The 15,660-nt window shown below is 40.7% G+C and overlaps 1 protein-coding gene across 3 annotated transcripts in view; it reads left to right on the forward strand.

Annotated features, from left to right (window-relative positions):
- The window catches only part of KDM4C (lysine demethylase 4C), a 585,611-nt gene that overhangs the window by 152,870 nt on the left and 417,081 nt on the right, over nucleotides 1-15,660 (forward strand). For 2 of the 3 annotated variants that reach the window (XM_063455113.1, XM_063455114.1), the window contains exon 7: nucleotides 7,132-7,235. In XM_063455113.1, the coding sequence (XP_063311183.1) occupies nucleotides 7,132-7,235 (104 nt within the window). Of the gene's footprint in view, nucleotides 1-7,131; nucleotides 7,236-7,331; nucleotides 7,418-15,660 lie in introns of those variants that run through there. The other variant, XM_063455115.1, reaches the window with a different exon arrangement.

Raw genomic sequence — 15,660 nt, forward strand, 5'->3', positions numbered from 1 at the left:
CACGCACGTTGGCACCATCTTTGATGTGGGCGAAGGTAAGTTTCTTATAAAAGCCTGAACCGTCATGGGCGGCGTTCCTAAGAACATCACATACGCTGGGGACCGGTACGAAGGGAGACAGGGCAGCTGCCCGCTGGGGCCAAGGTAAGTCTGAAACATCTGTCGGCATGGCTGCTTAGTTGTGTGCAGCCATGCCGACAGAGGGACCGGGAGCCGTGACAGTACCCCCCACTTGAAGACCACCCACCCGGTGGGCAGGACCAGGCTTAAGGGGAAACCTGGCATGGAAGGAACACATTTTGCGGTCTGAATGTACGCCTGAAGGAGAAACCCAAGAACGATCGGTTGGCCCATAATCCTTTCAATAAACCAAATACTGTAAAGACCATCAACAAAACCTGTAGTTGATAATAGAGACTCCTCCTGTCCAGAAACAACCAAACGAGGGAAAGGGACAGAAGGAGTGGTATACCTGTTACAGATAAGAGGCTTAAATAGGGATGCATGAAACTTATGAGAGGCGGGGAGAGCCAGGGAATAGGACACAGGATTAATCCTACGAATAACTTGAACGGGACCAATAAACCTGGGTGCAAATTTCATGCTAGGATCCTTGAGTTTAATATTCCATGTGGAGAGCCATACCCTGTCACCCACCTGGTAAACAGGGTTGGCACCCCGCCTTTTATCAGCTTGCAGTTTGAAACGAGCCGCAGCTGTTTCTAAAGCTGTGTGGACCTTAGTCCAAGTCTTACGAATACATGTGAGATGGTCATCCAGAGTGGGAATAGCTGTGTCAGAGAACATCGCAAGGAGGATAGTAGGATGACGACCATTGCCAGATGAGACATGGGTAGCATTATTTCTGGCAAATTCAGCCCACGGTAACAAATCAGACACGTTTTCATGAGCGCCATTATTAAAACATCTGAAATATTGTTCCAACGATTGGTTGGCTTGTTCAGCCGCACCATTGGTTGGAGGATGGTATGAAGACGAAAACGATAATTCTATACCCAACTGTTTAGAAAATGCTCACCAAAATAGTGACACAAATTGGGAACCCCTGTCTGACACAATATTTAGCTGACTATTTTGCGTATAAATATGTAAACCAGCCCGGTGTCAGGGCTTGGTGAATGGTGTCAGGAGCAAGGATTTATTTCTCATGGTAGCTCTGTTTGGAGTGAAAATAAACTGTACAAAAAAGACGGTTGCATCTTTCTCAAAAGGGAACAAATGTTCTCAGTGAGCAGTTCAGAGGTTTTGCTAGGATGTATTTAAACTAGGAGGGGGAGGAATTGGGGGTGGGGGGCAAAAGGGTGATAAAACCTCAATCAATTGCCCCCCAAAACAAGGACAGAAGGTGCCTGTAGCAAGTGTGTTAAAAAATTAAGCTTAGAGTCATGTCTACAAATACACAATCACACAAAAATAAATTCAGCACGGAAGCAAAGTGATAATAGTCCAAAAGTAGCTGGAACACCAATATGTCTACAAATGCTCGCAGTTTAGGAATAAGATCCATGAACTTGTGGCAATAATGACAACTGATAATGCAGATTTAGTAGCTGTTACTGAGACATGGTATAATGAGAAAAATGACTGGGACATAGCAATACCAGGGTACTCTTTATATAGAAAAGACAGGGAAGGCAAGAAAGGGGTGGCCCTGTATGTGAAGGATAGCATAAAATCTAGCCTAATAAAAGTTAGTGAGGCGAACATAGAGTCCGTTTGGGTTACATTAGAATTTGGTAATCACACAGTAACTCGTGTTGGTGTGATTTATAGGCCCCCAGGACAAATAGAAGAGTTAGATAATATACCAGTTGAGGAAATAGCTAAAATGACAATGAAGGGAGAAGTTATCATCATGGGTGACTTTAATCTTCCTGATGTGAATTGAAAAACCAAAATAGCTGTTTGTGCCAGGAGCACACATATTCTAAACACCCTACTGGGATTGTCTCTAAAACAAGTTGTTGAGGAGCCAACTCGTAAGAAGGCCATACTAGAGTTAGTGTTAACAAATGGAGATTTGGTATCAGATATTACTGTAGGTGAAAGTTTAAGATCCAGTGATCATCAGTCAGTGTGGTTTAATATTATTATTATTATTATTATTGCCATTTATATAGCGCCAACAGATTCCGTAGCGCTTTACAATATTATGAGAGGGGGGATGTAACTATAAATAGGACAATTACAAGAAAACTTACAGGAACAATGGGTTGAAGAGGACCCTGCTCAAACGAGATACAGTCTATAATATAAGAACAGTGACTGAGTCACACCACACAAATACAAACGTTTTAGACTTTAGAAAAACAGATTTTTCTAAAATTAGAATATGTGTAAAGGAGTCATTATTAGACTGGAGCAAGTTAAATGGAGTCCAAGAGAAATGGGATTATTTAAAAGTTGCACTGCTGAAGGCAACATAAAATTGCATAAGGCTTGTCAATAAAAGCAAAAAATGCAAGAAACCACTGTGGTTCTCCGCAGATGTGGCCAAAATAGTAAAAAAACTAAAAGTTAGCATTTAGTAATTATAAAAAAAACCAGAGTGAGGAAGACAGAATGATCTATAAGATTAGGCAGAAAAAGGCTAAGCAAGTTATAAGAGCTTCCAAATCACACACACAAGAGAAAATAGCACAGTCAGTAGAAAAAGGGGACAAAACATATATAGATACATAAATGAGAAAAGGAAAGTAAAACAAGGATTCGTTACCGTATATACTCGAGTATAAGCCGACCCGAATATAAGCCTAGGCCCCTAATTTTACCCCAAAAAACTGGGAAAACGTATTGACTCGAGTATAAGACTAGGGTGGGAAATGCAGCAGCTACTGGTAAATTTCTAAATAAAATTAGATCCTAAAAAAATTATATTAATTGAATATTTATTTGCAGTGTGTGTATGAGTGCAGTGTGTGTGTGTATGAGTGCAGTGTGTGTGTGTATGAGTGCAGTGTGTGTGTGTATGAGTGCAGTGTGTGTGTATGAGTGCAGTGTGTGTGTATGAGTGCAGTGTGTGTGCATGAGTGCAGTGTGTGTGCATGAGTGCAGTGTGTGCATGAGTGCAGTGTGTGCATGAATGCAGTGTGTGTATGAGTGCAGTGTGTGTGCATGAGTGCAATGTGTGTGTGTGTGTGATGCAGTGTGTGTTTGTGTTGCAGAGCCTTGGTGGGGGGTGGGCATTTTTATTATATATTTTTTAAAAAATATTACTTTATTTTATTATTATTTTTTTTTCGTCCCCCCTCCCTGCTTGATACATGGCAGGTTGGGGGGCTCTCCTTCCCTGGTGGTCCAGTGGCATTGGTAGTTCAGTGGGGGGGAGGGGTGCTGGCAGGAAGCACTTACCTCTCCTGCAGCTTCTGTCAGCTCCCTTCTCCTCCGCGCCGGTCCGTGCAGCTCTTCTGTTAGCTCACATTGTAAGTCTCGCGAGAGCCGCACTATGACACCGCGGCTCTCGCGAGACTTACACTGGGAGCTGACAGAGGTGCTGAACGGACCGGCACGGAGGTGGAGGGAGCTGACAGGAGCTGCAGGAGAGGTAAGTAAACTCTCTGCCAGCCCCATTGTCTGTATTATGGCAATGTAAATTGCCATAATACAGACACCGACTCGAGTATAAGCCGAGTTGGGGTTTTTCAGCACAAAAAATGCTTATACTCGAGTATATACGGTAGTTTAAAAACAAAAGGAAGGTATGTAGAAGAGGATAAAGGTCTAGCTGACTGCCTCAATGAACGTTCAGTATTTACAGATGAAAATGAAAGAATGGGGACTCTGTTTGGAAAAAGGACAAATTAGTAATTTGTTACATGTGAGTTTACAGAGGAAGAGGTTCTATTTCAACTGTCAAAAGTAAAGACAAATAAGTCAATGGGACCTGATGAAATACACCCAAAGGTATTAAAAGAGCTTAGTGGTGTACTAGCAAAACCATTAACAGATTTATTTAACCAATCATTGTTAACAGGAGTAGTCCCAGAAGATTGGAAGTTAGTAAATGTTGTGCCCATTCACAAGAAAGGTAGTAGGGAGGAGTCTGGCAACTATAAGCCAGTAAGCCTTACTTCAGTAGTGGGGAAAGTAATGGAAACCATGTTAAAAGATCATATTCTTGAACATCTAAAACACCATGGATCTCAATATCAGAGACAACATGAGTTTACTTCAGGGAGATCATGCCAAGCTAATCTTATTGATTGATTTTTTTTGATTGGGTAACTAAAAGAATAGATCAGGGTGGTGCAGTAGACATTTCTTACCTAGATTTCAGTAAGGCTTTTGACATTGTTGCACATAGAAGGCTTATCAATAAACTGCAATTTTTAAGTTTGGATTCCAATATTGTTGAATGGGTAAGGAAGTGCCTGAGTGAGAGGCAACAAAGGGTTGTAGTCAATGGAGTAGAGATCTGTATTTGGACCCATTCTCTTTAATGTTTTTATTAGTGATATTGCAGAAGGTCTTGATCGTAAGGTATGTCTTTTTGCTAATGACACTAAGATATGTAACAGGGTTGATGTTCCAGGAGGGTTAAGCCAAATGGCAAATGATTTAGGTAAACAAGAAAAATGGTCAGAGTTGTGGCAACTGACATTTAATGTGCACAAGTCCCAGATAAGGCATCTTGGACATAAAAACCCAATGGTAGAGAACAGAATATTTGATAGAGTCCTAACCTCAACATCTGAGGAACAGGATTTAGGGGTGATTATTTCTGATGACTTAAAGGTAGGAAGACAATGTAATAGAGCAGCAGGAAATGCTGGCATAATGCTTGGTTGTATAGGGAGAGGTATTAGCAGTAGAAAGAGGGAAGTGCTCATGCCATTGTACAGAACACTGGTGAGACCTCACTTGGAGTACTGTACACAGTACTGGAGACCATATATTCAGAAGGATATTGATACCTTAGAGAGAGTTCAAAGAAGGGCTACTAAACTGGTTCATGGATTGCAGGATAAAACTTACCAGGAAAGGTTAAAGGAACTTAACATGTATAGCTTGGAGGAAAGACGAGACAGGGGGGATATGATAGAAACATTTAAATACATAAAGGGAATCAACACAGTAAAGGAGGAGACTATATTTAAAAGAAGAAAAACTACCACAACCAGAGGACATAGTCTTAAATTAGAGGGACAAAGGTTTAAAAATAATATCAGGAAGTATTACTTTACTGAGAGGGTAGTGGATGCATGGAATAGGCTTCCAGCTAAAGTGGTAGAGGTTAACACAGTAAAGGAGTTTAAGCATGTGTGGGATATGCATAAGGCTATCCTAACTATAAGATAAGGCCAGGGACTAATGTAAGTATTTAAAAAAAAAAAAAAATGGGCAGTCTAGATGGGCTGAATGGTGTGGCGAAACTAACCTCACCACTAGGTTATGGAGAAGCCTGATTGCCAGCCTCCTGCCTCATGACTATGGACCCTATCATCAGCCCATGCTAGACTTAAACCCCATGGCGATTTGACTGTGTTTGTGGGATCTGAGCGCTGTCTGGATATATTGAGCGCTCAGATCCAAGCCATCTCGGGATAGATTGAATGTGGGGGTTCTGTTCAGTATTATAGGAATTATGTATTTTTTGTAATTTTGCTGTTGTTGTAAATAGAGACATTTTCTGTACCTGGAGATAGTTGGCTTACCACACCCAGTTAAGCCAATTATCTCCAGGATAGAGGACTCTGTGGAACTGGTTTTGGCTGGAAAGCCATGCTTCACTGGTCACAAAGGACTTCGACCTAACTTTTAAACCAATGGAAGGAATTTTCTGATATTTGAGTATGTTTGTATTTGGAGTATGCTGATTCTGAAAATGTAAGTGAATGTGATGTATACTTTTAAGGTTATGAATATTGTGTAAAGCTGTGTATTTTCCTGCCTGTGATAATTACGTTAGCCCATTGTGTTCAGTAATTGTATCACAGGCAGAGGGGAGGATTTCTGCTGGTATGAATGGAAGAGTTTAGCTGAGTTGTAATATATTGATTGGTTTGTTCTTCAAAACCCTGTGGGCGGTACTATGTTTGTAAAATGGGCATAAAAGCAGAGTGTTTGATTAAAAGCTTCAGTTCTACTTCACCCTCAATTTGGAGTGCTGTCTCTTATTGGGGGGATCTGCTACAAGGGATTGCTCTGCTTGTCATACTCCCTTGCTAAATCATTACTAAGCTCTTCTAAGAGCTTGTTCCTGCCTTGCTCTCTGGCAGAGTCTACGGTGGTTATGGTGTCGGTTGGAGTGCTTGGAGCCCTCAGGAAGCACTAGGAGCATCCATCAACGGAGGTACCCAGTCAGGGTGCCCGTCGATCCGTTACAAATGGTTCTTATCTGCCGTCACATTCTATGTTTCTAAGTTCGAGGATATTTCCCCAAACATAGACAAACTCAACAGAGCAGGGAATCCCTCTTATCTATATTCGGGGAAATTTTCCCGAGCATAGATTAGAGGGATTCCCTGCTTTTGTATGTTCGTCTATGTTTGGGGAAATGTACCTGAGCATAAACATGCGCACCAGAGCAGAGAATCCCTTAAATCTATGTTCTGGGAAATCTCTGTTTCGTTCGTCTATGTTCAGGGACATTTCTCCGTACATATTAGAATGCAGCAGAGCAGGGAATCCCTTAACTCCTCACTTACCAACCAATTTGTTCTACGACCGGGTTGTAGGAACGGAACCCAGTCGGTAAGTGAGCAGTACCGGTATATCGGTGCTTGTCTCACTCTGCGCTACCTTATTTATCCATTTGTACATTTGATGTATCTTGGCCTCAAATGATTTGTAATGTCCTGGTCAGTACCTAATTGACTGTTCCACTTGAGTATTTTGAATTAAAAATAATCGCATGTGGTATCAAATAAATGGATTATTAGGAAATATATTTTAAACTGTTTCTTGTTTTGCATTAGTTTGGTTGTATTAGTTAAACAAATAATTTTCATTTTTGTAAATGCAGCCATAGTGTTGTTTTTAAAGTGTTGTAATGTGTTGTGTTGGTAGTGTTGATTGATATATAATCGCTCAAAGAATATCCCTTGACTTGAGATTGGATTTTATATCCAAAACTATATTTATCCTAATAATTTTTTTCCATTTTTCTAGGTTTCTTTCCCAGCAGTTCTCAAGGATGTGAAGCATTCCTCCGTCATAAAATGACTTTGATATCTCCATCAATATTGAAAAAATATGGGATTCCTTTTGATAAGGTATTTTGGAATTTTCTTTTTATTTCTTTTTTTTTTTTTTTTACAAAAAGCAAGTTTGTTCAGTTGCAAGTCCAATGTAATGTTTTGTTATTTTAGACTCTCACATGCATGAAGTAAAAATAAGGACAAAACTATTTATTTTTTTCCAAATGATTGTTTGTACTCAACTTCTACAAAAACAACAACAACAAAAAAACAATCTAAAAACAAATGTCTCTCTCCTGGTGCTTGGAGCACCTATTTTTCAGGTTTTTTTCTATTTCTGTCAAACATGGTCACAGGTCACGCAGTAAAAGGAAATGTTTCATAAGAATAATTTTCAAAATTAGCTGGGTGTGTAATTTTATTAAACAATAGTAGTCCACAAATGAGAACTCTTAAAGAGTTACTTCAAACGCCATGACCAGTTCTACTTCAGTGGTTATAGTGGTATGAGTCTGGATGTGCAGTGTTTCTTCTTGTAACACTGCATATCCAAAGTTATTTTCAATTGTGCATTGGGGGCTAGTTGCATCCACTGCACACATGACGTGGGTAGTCTGGGCTGCCTAATGTTAATTTTGTGCATATTTTATGTCCGTCTTCGGTGCACACTGCACTCTGGCAACATGTTTTGCCTCTTCCTTGCAGGCAGAGCTGTCAGAGAGAAGCTCGTATATCCTCTCTCTCCTTAATTGCAGCCTTCCCTCTTCCCTAACCCATCTGCTTTTATTTTGGTCTTTCCTCCCTTCTCCTTCTTTCCCTTCTCACTCCCTCTTCCCCTCTGTTTACTTGCTCAGAGCACATGCATGCACTCTGAGCCAATGAAATGGTTTAATGACAATCTTCTCTATGCAAAGCCAACTCCAGCTGCACTGCAACTGCATAGCAGGGAGCTTCTTGCTCCTGGCAGCACTTGGATAGAAGGCAGGGAAGGGGGCTTTTAACAGTCAGAGTAGGTTCCGCATTAGTCATGAGCCTGTAGGTATTCTGGCCCTGTCTCCTGTTGTCAACCATACTAGGAGAGGTATAAGATTTGTTGTATGAAGCAATGGATCTTTATATCTGGATTCCTGAGAAGCACTAAGAATTACTTCAATCACAGAAAATATGTTGCCAAGTCTAGAAGTTGAAGACTGAACCAGGTAGGAAGGTTGACGAGTGCCAGGGTTAACATCTGTTGCATGACCTGCTGCAATATCCAGGCAGCCATTGGAAAGTCCTGAAGAAAAGCATCTTCAGTTCTGCTTCTGGTACTTAGCCGAAAAGTCATGTTTTGGTTTGCAGCTTGGGGCCATTCCTATTGCACCATCAGGACATTGTTCACTCTATTTAATATTGTCTATTGTCTATTTAATATTGATTTTGCAGAGCATGCTCTAAATAAACCAGAAATGTGGTCCAGATCTAAGCCAGACTTAAAGCTGATGGGCAGCTTCTCTTAAAAGTTCTGGTCAGCTTCTGTCAAAGGTGCTGGTCAGCTTCTGTCAAAGGTACTGGGCAGCTTCTCTTAACGGGGCTGGGCAGCTTCTCTTAACGGGGCTGGGCAGCTTCTCTTAACGGGGCTGGGCAGCTTCTCTTAACGGGGCTGGGCAGCTTCTCTTAACGGGGCTGGGCAGCTTTTCTTAACGGGGCTGGGCAGCTTCTCTTAAAGGTGCTGGACTACTGAAAATACAGGCTTGGATGCTTAAAATCAGGGCCTGGATTCTAAAAATCTGAACTATTTGCTTATTGGTAGCACTAGCAGCCAGCAGGCAAATAGTTAAAAAAAAAAAAAAAAAAATGCCTGTAGGGGACAGTATGACTCATATTAGTAAAAAAAAAAGGTGGTTTCAAAAGTTCCCTTATACCCCCGCCTGATATGCTGTGTGATGTGGGGAAAGCTACTACTAAATGGTGAGCATACAGGAGCTTCTCACTGTAAAGCGGCCCTGTCGTTTAAATTTATTTTTTATATTTTTCTTTGCTTTTGGCTTCTGTATCTTCATGATCACACTTCCCCCATTGCCACTTGCTTTATTTATATTTATTGTCTTTTCTTCCTTGTGTCGGATCTCAATAATGGGGTGCTTCTATTATGTTCTCTTTTGTCCATGGTGTCTGCAGTTTGGCCTTCTGTGGGATTCTTTTGACTGATGGATTGTGTTTAATAAAGAACTGTCACCTGAACACTATCTTTTAATATAATAATCATTTCCTCATGTTTAGAAAGGAAATGGATTCTTTGTTAAGTAAAGAACTATTAAAAAAATAAAAAGAGAGAAAATCTCCTCCTTACTTTCAGCAGATGACCGCATCCTTCAGCCATATAAATATATCTAGGGTCAGATCGTGTTTAAGTTTGACAGCCGCTTTCATTATGTCACTGCAATGTGCAGGGAGTGAAGCAGGGAAAACCATAGAAACTATATAGAGGTTTTCTAACACTGTCTGACAAAAGATGTATCTATTTTTCCTATTTTGTTTCTTACATATACCTCTTTTTACATTAAATCGATTTCCTTTCAAAACTTGATTTAAGGATCATTATATTAAAAATAGCATTGATGTGACAGTTGTCTTTTAAATCAGTTTAACAATTGAAATGCAACTTTGCTGAGCTCCACCCATTGCAAAAATTACTAAAGATTATGCTCCCCATGTGAAAAAGTAGCCCCATGTTGTCTTATGTATAGGTAAAAAAGTTAGGTGATACTCAAAAACTAAAACCAAAGAAAGGAACAAATTAGGATTTGTTTAACCCCTTAACACCGGATCACGGACCTGGTCTGTCATGCGTTCAAATTAACCCCAGCTCGCTGCGGTGCCAGTGGTCGCAGGGTTAACACAGTTGCTGGGTGCCTCCGAGTCAGGGGCAGACCAGCAACAGCAAATCTCGATGTCCCAGCGCACCTGGGAGTTAAAGTTCATTACTGTAGTACACAATGTTTAGGAAGTATAACGCAGAGGAAGCTTATGCCCTGTTAGCGGCCAAATCAGAGGCGCCCGACACTGCCTCAGAGAGGCAGTTTTTTTTGGACAATCTTTATGTTAGTTTTTTTCATTTTTTAATTATATGCAACCAATGCAAAACACAGGGTATACAAGCAAGAACAGTACACGTCATGGTTTCTTACACTTTAACCCCTTAAGGACACAGCTTCAGAAGCTTGTCTTACGCTTAAGGACACAAGCCATTTTTGCATTTTTTGCTGTTTGTGTTCAAGCACAATTTGCATCTCTGTCATTTATTGCACGAACATATATAACAAATCGTTTTTTAGAGGGCAAACATTTCTTTTTGATGTCACATATACATAGATACATTCTCATTAATTATAAAAAAAAATAAAAAAATTTTTTCACAGTTTTGGAAATAATAGCGTGTGCATAATATGTCCAGCTTAGAAAAAGTAATTCAAAATAAATTAATTTATGTGTCTTGATTTATAGAGTACATCATATGTCTATGATTTCAGCTTATTTTGAAAGTCACAAAATTCAAGGACTTAAATACAATTTCCATTTGCAAAAAAATTCGAAGTTGGTATGTTTGTCTTGTAGATTTAGTAGCCATCACAGAAAAAAAAATTGCCACACAAAAGTATATATTTATATAAAGTAGACATCACAGGCTATTTACGTAAGGTTAGTTTGACACTTTTTACGTAGCATATTTAATCACCGATCTGCTAAATATTGGAGTAAAATTGTGTTTTTCTTTATTTTGGCATATACACATATAACAAGGTTTTTGTAATGTGTATTTCATAAAGCTGGTGTGTGCTATTCCTGCACAGAACCCCACATTGTGTTCAGCTACATCTGCTGAGTATAACGATACCCACATTGTATGCCTTTGGCACTTTTCTGTAAAGCTTCAATGCCATATAAGAGACAAGGATATTTCAGTTTCTATAGTTAGAATTTTCATAGATGGATTTGACGGGCCTATGTCTCATTTTAGGGTAATATAGCAGTGCGATTGTTCAAATAATAAGGGCTTTCATTTGATAAATCAGACACCCCAGAGTATCTCGTATGGTGTATATTGTGCCTTAACTTGTCACCGTTTTTTCACCAATTTATGTCAATGTTTGTGGTGAGGAGGGGAAAATTGCATTTTTACATATGTTGCATTTTTGCTGAGTATTTCTTACACTTGATATGTACCACTGTCATAAAAATCCATAAATTATGTTCAGTTACATCTTCTGAGTAAAACAATATGCCCAATGTATGACCTAGACACTATTTTGTGAAGTTACAGTGCTGTAAAAGAGATGTGACAAGTTCAGGTTTTTAAGTGTGAATTTTTGGAGGGTTTTGATGCATCCGTGTCCCACTTCGGAGCTCTTGAGAATGCTACATATTACAACTACACCATAAAGGCATACCATTTCTTAAAGTAGACATCCCCAGGGTATTTTAAAAGACATATTTTGAACCTCAGCGTGGGATAATTTTTCCGCTAGCTTGTACCAAGTGTAGTGGTAATAAGCATTTTTTTCTGTCTTTTTGAAACACAAAGTGAGTTTGCACAGTATATTTAGCAAATTGTATGTGTACTACGACTGTATAATACTTCATATTGCTCAGCTATGTCGACTCAGTACAGAATACACCATGGGGTAATTCAAAATGCATATTTTGAACTGTAGCATGGGATCATTCGTTCTCTAGTTTGTTCCAAGTGTAGTGGTAATGAGAATTTTTAAATGTATTTTTTTTTACTTTTTGAAACTTTTTTACTTTTTAAAACTAGTTTTTAAGCTTTTTTTGCTGATTACATTTTTTAAACTTTCTTAAAATTAGTTTTACAGATTTAAAATTTTTCTAAACTTTTATTTTACCGTTAACCCCTAACCCCTAAGCAGCAATAACAGTAAATTCCCTAATTACCTATTACTCCCACCCACCCCAGCTAGCAAAATATATAATTTTATAATATTTAAATTAATTAAATAAATTGCACCTGAGGGCTAAAAAATAAAATAAAAGTTAACCCTAAGGGGTTAAAAAAAAAAATCGGATCACAGAATAATATTGTATTTTTTTTTTTTTTTTTTAGGCTAAGGCGAAGTCGCTTATATTATAGTGTTACTTTACAGCATCAACAATAAATCAATTGGCGTAAGGAGAAATAAAAGCAGAGAAAGGAAAATCATAAGATATGTATAGAAAAGTATAGAAAACTCAGAGCTTGGTACTTAAAACATATGGATTGTCTCTCTAGAGTAAGTTCAGCCTATCCCTGTTAGCGGCATGGCTGTTACCCCGCCGGGTGTCAGAGACCGTAATATGAATTAAAGTTAAGGGCATAGTAAAAGCAGATTGACCCCTATAACCAAATGCAGTGTCTCAAAGTAAAACATCAGATTATATACGCATGTGTATAGTTTACACTGGCATTAGCTGTCAGGATGTGGTGCCACTAGAAACATACTGTCATCGCGGCCATAACTAAAGAAGGGTAGAATGTAGGAAGTCCGTGTAGCATCGTCTGTGAACGTGCCCTCCAGATGGAAGTGAGGTATGTCCACTTGATAGGCACAGAAGTGGTCCTTTCAGCCGATGCCCAGTGCATGGACTTGTCTCTTGCCGTCTGCGTTCGTCTCTGCAGAGGCATTCATTAGAGTGTGTAGCTTTGCGACTCCCCGGTTTGCAGCTGTGACTTGGAGGGATGGAGATAGGCTGTGCTGAGCGTTCGTTCCCGGGTTGGGTAAGTAGCTTGTGTGGAAGCCTGGTTTGGTAATTTTGTTCTCATGAGTGTGGGGGCAAGTGCGTTCGCCCGAGTAGCATGGCGTTGTTTCCCACCCATTGAACCGGCGGTATTTGCGTGGCCTGGCGGCCTTTCTGGATGCTCGTGGTGGAGGTCTGTAATGGCGACGGCGAGTTACTGGGCGAATCCATGTAGCCACTAGCTTAACTGCCAGGTGGTAATCCATCCCGCTGTCGCACAGCATGTTCCAGAGGCTCGCGCAGAGCCGGTCGAGATCCCCCAGGAGGTGCGTGGTAGGTTGGGTGTGTGTGCTCCGCTTTTTGGGCCTTCGCTGGGCGGCCATCTTAGCTGCGTCCCAGTGGCTCGGTACCTCTCAACGGGATACTCAAGAGTGTGCAGGTGCCGTGATGTCCCTCAACGGCGGGGGGGGGAAGCAGGAGCCCCTTCCACCTGTGTGTCCCAGCAATGTAGACAGCCGAGAGACCGGCCGTATCTTCTCGGCTGTGTCCACGAGTAGGCCCAAAGAAGTGTCAGGATGTGACCTCCGGTTGATTAGGGAGACACCTTAAAAAGTGTCTCTCGTGAGTGTAGAGTTGCTCCGGCAGGATCGTTGCTTGTTTTATCAAGTGAAAAGTCGTTATTTTTCGTGGTTTTGGTGAGTCCTGTCAGGAGCTATCTCTATGTGCGACTTGTCTGCATGGCGGTCAGGCCCCGCCCCCCGTGATCTGTATTTTGATCACTGTAGGTAGTGATCAACTGGCAGGGAAGGGGTTCATTTTTATTAAGACTGGGTAAAGGGGGGTGTTTTTTTTTTTTACTTTTTTTTTTTTTTTTAAACGTTATGAAAACATTTTTTTTTTACTTTTTAAAACTTAGCCTAACACCAAATTCCCCAATTCCCCACTAACTTTCACCCACCCCAGCTAGCTAAATATATCATTTTAATATATTTAAATTAATTAATAAAATACAATTAACCCCTGAGGGGTACAAAAAATAAAAGTTGACCCTCAGGAGTTAAAAAAATAAATAAAAAATTCAGATGACAGTAAAATGTAGTTCCTGGCAATTGATCACTGTAGTCAGTGATCAATTGGCAGGGAAAGGGTTAATTTTATTAAAGCAGAGGAAAGGGGGGGTAGGATTTTACTTTTTTTCTTCTTTGCACAGAGAAGGAGATCATCACTGATCTGTCTCCCTGCACTTCACACTGGACACGGAAGAGCAGGGATGCGGATCGTGAGTTCCTGCAGCATATGTGCTCGCTCTGACAGGCTGCAGGGGCAGCTTGATCGTGTGCTCCCGGTCTGCCTCTGATACAGAGACTGATCTCGGGAGGGGCACTTTTAGATTATTTAAAGGGACACTATAGTCACCTGAACAACTTCAGCTTAATGAGGTTGTTCAGGTGAGAACTATAGCTCCCTGCAGCCTCTCATGTAAACACTGTATTTTCTGAGAAAATACAGTGTTTACATTGAAAGCTAGGAACACCTCCAGTTGCAGTCACTCAGAGTGAACCAGAGGGACTTCTGAGTTGATGGAGGCATAATATGCTTCCATCCACTCAGATCTGCTGTGCAAGAGCATCCTGCGATTCAGTATCTCACCCCACTGCATGCAGACACTGAACTTTCCTCATAGAGATTGATTGATTCAATTAATCTCTATGAGGAGATGCTGATTGGCCAGGGCTGTGTTTGAATCATGCTGGCTCTGCCCCTGATCTGCCTCCTTGTCAGTCTCAGCCAATCCTATGGAGAAGCACTGTGATTGGATCAGGCTATCACATATCCGCAGACTGCTTGTTTTTCCTGAGTCAGCATGCAGCATGCAGATTTACAGCTTTTGGCTTGAATAAAGTAAGATTTTTACTATATTTATAGAGGCATGAGGGGCCCAGGGGGGCTAGATCGTCGCGTTAACACTATAGGGTCAGGAATACATGTAGTTGCACTGGTGACTATAGTGTCCCTTTAAAGAAATAACCCATGCACAATGACCACTACAGCTCTGTGTAGTGTTTATGGTGCCGGGACCCCCTGCCAGAGTAAGTAGTCAAACCGTTTAAGAACAGTTTGACAACTTACCTGGGATCTGCTGGGATATGGGGCTGTAGTAGGACAAAGACTCAGTGGTGTAATGTGCGAGGGGTGCAGTGTGTGAATGTGTAGGGTGTGTTGGGCAATTTGTGTATGGGGGGCCGGGTGTGTGTGGGTGGGCAGTGTATGTTTGTGTGGGGCAGTGTATATTATACACTATTCTCATGGTTGTGGACCCTTTTTTCTAAAATGGCTCATTTTATTCCTCTCAAGAAATTGCCGTCATCTCAACACCTGGTACTAATCTTTATACGAGAAATTGTCCGTCTGCATGGCATTCCTCACAATATAGTATCTGATAGAGGTTCTCAGTTTGTGTCTGGTACAGCTGAGAAGGCTAACCAGTCCTTGGAATTATATTTGCGTTGTTTCGTTAATAGCAATGAAGACAATTGGTCCAATTTACTACCATGGGCTGAGTTTGCTAGGAACAATGCTGACCATGACTCCTCTGGGCATAGTCCATTTTTTTGTTAATAATGGCCGGCATCCTACTGTCCTACTGGCTGTTTTTTCTGATACGGCTATTCCTGCTTTGGATGACCGTCTGGCTTCCATACGTGATACCTGGGTTATAGTTCAATCTGCTCTGGGTACTGCTTCTGACTGTTTCAAGCATTATTCTGATAGACGTTGAGTTGCC

The sequence above is a fragment of the Pelobates fuscus genome, chromosome 5 (assembly GCF_036172605.1).
Source record: "Pelobates fuscus isolate aPelFus1 chromosome 5, aPelFus1.pri, whole genome shotgun sequence".
Classification (NCBI taxonomy): domain Eukaryota; kingdom Metazoa; phylum Chordata; class Amphibia; order Anura; family Pelobatidae; genus Pelobates; species Pelobates fuscus.